Source organism: Mirounga leonina, unplaced genomic scaffold (genome assembly GCF_011800145.1).
Source record: "Mirounga leonina isolate KUSES-001 unplaced genomic scaffold, KU_Mleo_1.0 Mir_366, whole genome shotgun sequence".
In the NCBI taxonomy this organism is placed as follows: Eukaryota; Metazoa; Chordata; class Mammalia; order Carnivora; family Phocidae; genus Mirounga; species Mirounga leonina.
The window spans coordinates 5,106,675-5,112,674 of NW_023270709.1; the positions used below are offsets into that span (position 1 = coordinate 5,106,675).

A 6,000-nucleotide genomic window follows, 5' to 3' on the forward strand; every position below is an offset into this window, starting at 1 on the left:
TATGTAGGCTTAGACCTGGTTTATTATGGTACATCTGCTAAAAGTTTTTAAAATTCTACATTATTTAGGTGATTTTGAACACCCTCTAGAATATAAGACAATGAGAAAAGTCATTAAAAAAAAACAGAATAAACATAAGAATAAAAAAAAACAGAATAAAAAGGGAAGTAGAAAAATAAAGTGAACAAACCACAGGAGAAAAGTAGAATATGTGGCATTTAACAAATTCAACAAAAAATAAAGTAGAGGAAAAGAAAGAAGATAGTTAAAATTAATCTAGTGGGGGAAAAATAAGTGAAATTAGAAAACCTGGTTAAGAGCAGGAAAAGGAAAAGAACCTGAGTTTTACCAGCCTGGACTAGGGAGTAAAGACTCTTCTAGAAAGAAATTGCACTTCACGCCTTCCAAACAAAGCTTCCATATCACTAGAGTATCGGAAATTCAGAGTAAATTATTGCCAATGCACCACAGTGACATTTTCTACTGTGATGAGCAATGCTAATCTTCTCAGAAAGAGGAGGACTAAAAAGAAAAAGGAGAATAAGTTTTCTCCACTTACGGCAAATTATGGCAAGCATTTTTTAGATGGTCCCTGGAGAATAACGCCTGATATTGTGAAGATTTACTGTGGCCCCAGCAGAAGATGGAGACATGTCAGTCTAGCTCTGTCTGCATACCTGCTGACATCTGAGCTACTGGAATGCCCTTCTCCATCCACCCGCGGCCAAGGCCCGCTGCCTACCCTGGCACCCACTGACTGGGCCAGCCAGGGCCTCCAGTACCGTGACCTTGGCAGCCACACAAAGAAGAAGAGCTCTGTGTCTCCCCTTCATGTTCCATCCATCCTCCAGAGGGCCAGAGAGAGAGAGACAGGGAAATTTATTGCTGACATCTCTGGGCCCTTCGCCATTTACAAAGAAGAAGCTGAATGGGACATAGGGAGCTACCAGTCACTCCTTTCCATCTTCTGCCCAGCATCGACTGCAGGATCAAGGCCAGAAGGCCCAGGTTACACGCGGGACATCAGACCAAGTGCAAAGGGTGCTCTCTTAGGGTTTCTGAGGAGCAACATTCTCAGTCTTGCCCTCAAAAATATCCAAAAATATTGAATGTCCAAATCATTTGATTTCTGATATTCTGGTGCAGTTTATCATGAAAACAATTCTTCCTAAAAATGTTCCTGTTCCAGCTTAGCACCATCTCCCTCTTCAAAGATAATTCCTACTTCTAAAAATTATATCACAGAACCCGGAGAAAAACAGTCCTGGAAAAATAATCAAATTCATATAACTATTACCAGTAGCTGGTTATTTCAAAGTTATCCAAGAAGACTGTTTTGTCTTCTCTGTCCTAGAGAAGTTAATGAACAGAAAAAGGAATCCTTCTGTTTATTCATTTGCATCCTAATAGCCCTAAGGAGGAAGTCCTTCATATGTGACTTCAATTTCGCCTGTGGAAGTTTCTTTTTGGTGTATACTGAACAAGATATTAACTCATAGGGAAAGTGGAGGTCTCAAGAAACCTAAGTTTCAACACAACTCCTTTCTTTTCTCCAGCACGTTTTATCATTCCATACTCACTGACAGTTACTTAGCAGCCCTGCTTCATTGTCCGGGGCACCATTAGAAATGCCCTTCCTGTCCGAATAGTGCTCTTCAGAAGAGTAGTTGGACAAAGAAGGATATTTCCAATCCTGCCTAGTAAGAATCACCTGCTCTGATCTTTAAAAATACTCATTCCTAGCCTTCAACCAGAATGCAGAATTCACTTCTACAGATCTGTTCATTCCACAGACATTTTGGGGACCTCTTCTGTGCTGGTTACCAGGGGAGTCCAAGTACAAGTCATTCAAGGTCTCGACCTTGAAGAGCACTATCGAGAGAAAGGTGACAGACTTCGAAACAATTGTGTATGCTAGAAGAAAGGCACAAGCAACATGCTGGGAGGCCAACCCTGGGCCAGGAGCTGCACTTCCATGGGTCCGTGAGTGGGACTGACTAAGTCAAGAGAGAAGAGAAGACTGCTGTTGGATGACAGTTTACCATGGTGAACAGATACTGTGCTAAGTGCTTTATACACATTATCACACTTAAATTCCTCAACAGCCATCGAACCATTATTCTGATGAGGCAGCATCTAGGCTGAGGTTAGGAACTTGCCAAAGATCAAGTAGCCAGAATCAGGCTCAGGGTTTCATTGCGCACAACTGAGGACCCAGGCGTAACCTTCAGGGAAGGCTTGCTGGTCCCCGTCTCTGACAGTCACTGCCAACAGGTTTGTCACCTACACTGTGAGGAACTCAAAGTCTTGAGGAAATTAGAAACTCTTCTGCAGAACGATTGTGCCCCTCATAGTGCTTCTCTGAATTTCACAGCCATCCTTGTAAATGCTCAAGAAATGTGTGTTTCCAGAAGTTCCCTCTCATAACGTCTAAGCCACTAACCACAACGAGGAGAAGCCTGCTGGTAGAGATGCACATTCAAAGCCCCTCAATTACTTACCAAACTCGGTTGTATAATCTACAACACGTAATCCTCAGTGAAACACAATGAAAAATGTCTTATCCATAAACATTCCGTAATTCTTCACACAAGCGACAAAAATAGAATTTGACGAGTCTGATAAATGGTTACATTTACTGATTCATGTAAGAACAGATAAAGTAGAACTGATACTTTTTACAAGACTAAATTAGCACATAATTACCTCATTCTTTCCAGATCTTGATTCCTGTTCACTGGAACTTTCTTCCAGAAAACATTTCACTTTCTCAACCTTTTCCATGCACTGGAAGAAGGCCATTTCCTCCCGTTTGTTACTGTTATAACATGTGTTGATTTCTTCCAGCCTCTTCACTTTTAACATCTTGGTGGTGAGTCCGATTAAGTTACTGTCTGGAGTGTGGTTTTCATCTCCCTCTGTCCCTGATTTGTAAATTAAGACGCAATCATGAGCTTTGAGCGTGCCTTCCTCTTGACTGTAAAAAAAAAAAAGGGCAGGGGGAACAAAGATCTCATCACTTACTCACATATTTGACTTCTGGAGAAAATGACCAGTGAGAATTTTGAAGTCCCTTCTACTTAAACTGGAAAGAAGACCCAAAACTAGGAAAAGAAATGTTAATATCAAGTTTCAAATGCTGGAACTTTGAAAGAAAATAAGGATTTTTTCCCCCAACTTGTCCTACAAAAGTGAACAGTAAAAGGCAACCTTCAGTTTCCCTGGGTGACTGTATCTCTCAGTGCATAAAATGAGATGTATATCAAGGGGCCAATTTAAATATAGAATATAAAATTTCGTTGGAGTTAATTGGGATTGCAGGTTTTGCTCCTCCCATCCCCAGTAGGAAGGGCTCTTTCCTGTGTGAGGGGGTCTCTCATGCTTCCCCCAGGGGAATTTTGTCCCCATATGGGGAGTAATCTCCACCAGATGGCCCATTTCCAGAGCACTTCTCTGCCTACACCAGAAATGTTTGGTGTTTATTCTAAAAAAGAAATTTCCTTACAGTGCTGTCACGCAGATAAAATACCCAGATAGCTTTCTTCGATTAACTGCTAAGTATCGAGTGCAAATCCTTGTGCTTTCTTTGAAATACTTTTATTCCAAATTAAGTAATACACATAATACCGCTCTGATACTAGAGATCTACACATAGTTTATGTCCACACGCTTGATGGTAAGGGGGCTTGGGGAGAGAGAGACTGATTGGAATTTGCGGCGGGTTCCCACCGCTGACTGCTGAGGCCCCCTGCTGGAGATTTTCTGAAAATTGTTTCCAGCTTTTTTTTTTTTTTTCATTTATTCAAAGTTGTAAGAGTTTGAGAGTAGAAATAAAGCTTACTCTCACACACCAAAAAAAAAAAAAAAAATTTTTTTTATTTGAGAGAGAGAGAGAGAGAGCATGAGAGGCAGAAGGGTCAGAGGGAGAATCAGACTTCCCCCTGAGCAGGGAGCCTGATGCAGGACTCGATCATGGGATTCCAGGATCATGACCTGAGCCAAAGGCAGTCGCTTAACCAGCTGAGCCACCCAGGTGCCCCTGCTTCCAGCTTTTTCTCAAATTTAAAATCATCTGCAATTATGTCCACAAAACTTCATTTTTCATTCTCTTAACTCAGATAGTAAAATTCATATAAACCTTAAGTTCCAAATTATTAAAAATCCAATGCTCTGCAAAAGTCTTCTTAGCCACACAAAGACCTTACTTCAAATACACTGAAATGTAATGCCAACCAGAGTTCTAGAACTATGATACATTATAGATCAATACTAGCAGTCTTTCAAATTGCCCTGAAAAAAAAAAAAAAAAACATTATTAAAAAAAGGAGGCAGATGCATGGCTATTTCTAAGGCAAACTATGACTTATACACAATATGTAGTTGCAGATGGTACTCATGCTGGATCAGGAAGCCACATAAAAATTAACAAATTAAAAAGAAAACAGGTCCAAGATATAATAATTTTGCAAAGAAATAATAAATGTTAAGCTCTACCTGGAGTTTGGTACAACCTGTTATTTAAGGCAACATAGAAAGAAGAGATGTGAGAGGTTATAACAATTATTTAAAATAGAGTAATTACCATGTATAGGAGGACATCCTAGGGTTCGGACCCCTTCAAGTGCAGAGTATAATATCCAGCAGATAAAAGGAAGTTTTACAGAGCTCAAAATGACTACACACTTCTCTGGTAAAGGTCTTTACTCTCAGTCAGAATAAGTCTTCTGAAAAGACAAGTGTCCACTCTGAAAGGAAGTATCCTCTCTCTCAAATGCCACTTTGAGCCCCTGTTTAAACTAATATGGTCCTTGATCTCATGTTGCTCAGCTGTTGCCTTCTTAGTCAGATGGGGAAGACTATTAATTTTAGACACCAGGCTTTTCAAGGCCAATGGCTCCATTTCAGAGGTCAGGTAAGGAGAGGATGTACTGGGAACAGTGGATGAAATATCACCTTCACCTTTCTTCTCATCAGTGTGGTAATACTCAGAATAACCAAGCAGCATTTGCCTTTGGCGATCAGATGCCCCTGTTATCCACATAACTATTGAATTTTCTTCCTTTCAAAAACCATCGAGAATGAGCCGTAAAAGCAAAAAGTGATAAATTGCACTTCACTGAAATTCAAAATTTGCTCTTCAAAAGACAGCATAAGAAAATGAAAAGACAAACTACAGACCTGGAGAAAATACTATGAAATCACACATCAGATAAAGGATTTGTATACTGAATATACAACCAACTCTTACAAATCACCAATATAATAACAACCTAATTTTTAAAAATGAACAACAGATTTGAAAGACATCTCATCAAAGAATATATATAAATGAGTGGCTACAAAGCACAAGAAAAAATGCTCAAAGTCAGTCATTAGGGAGATGCAAATTAAAATCACAATGAAATAACATTTTATACCCACTAGAAGAGCTATGATTAAAAGAACAGACAAGGGCGCCTGGGTGGCTCAGATGGTTAAGCTTCTGCCTTCGGCTCAGGTCATGATCTCAGGGTCCTGGGATCGAGTCCCGCATCGGGCTCCCTGCTCCTTGGGAGCCTGCTTCTCCCTCTGCCTTTCTCTCTTGCTCTGTCTCTCATGAATAAATAAATAAAATCTTAAAAAAAAGAACAGACAAGAGTAAATGTTGGCGAGGATGTGGAGTGACTGACTGGAACACTCATCATACATGTTGGTGGAAACGTAAAATGGTACAGTTTTTGGAAAACAGTTTGGCAGTTTCTTAAAAAGTGATTTCCCAAGGGACCTAACAATTTTTTTCTAGATATCTCCCCAAGAGAAATGAAAACATGAACACTCAAAGCTTTGCACATGGATGTTCATAGCAGCATTATTCACAATAGCTAAAAATTGACAACAACACAAAGTTCCATCAATTGGCTTGGTAAAAAGAGATATGTAATACATCCATTCAAATGGAATACTCCCCAGTAACAAAAATGAATGTAGTACTGATCCCTGCTACAACTTGGATAAACAAAA

At 39.8% G+C, this 6,000-nt stretch overlaps 1 protein-coding gene across 3 annotated transcripts in view; it reads right to left on the reverse strand.

Annotated features, from left to right (window-relative positions):
* MYLK4 (myosin light chain kinase family member 4) overlaps positions 1-4,822 on the reverse strand; it is an 81,523-nt gene extending 76,701 nt beyond the window's left edge. For all 3 annotated transcript variants that reach the window (XM_035030724.1, XM_035030722.1, XM_035030725.1), the window contains exons 1-2: positions 4,583-4,822; positions 2,707-2,977 (exon numbers count right to left, since the gene is read on the reverse strand). In XM_035030724.1, coding sequence (XP_034886615.1) covers positions 2,707-2,977; positions 4,583-4,599 — 288 coding nt within the window. In that variant the 5' untranslated portion in view covers positions 4,600-4,822. The remainder of the gene's footprint in view (positions 1-2,706; positions 2,978-4,582) is intronic.
* Between the last annotated feature and the right edge of the window lie 1,178 nt (positions 4,823-6,000).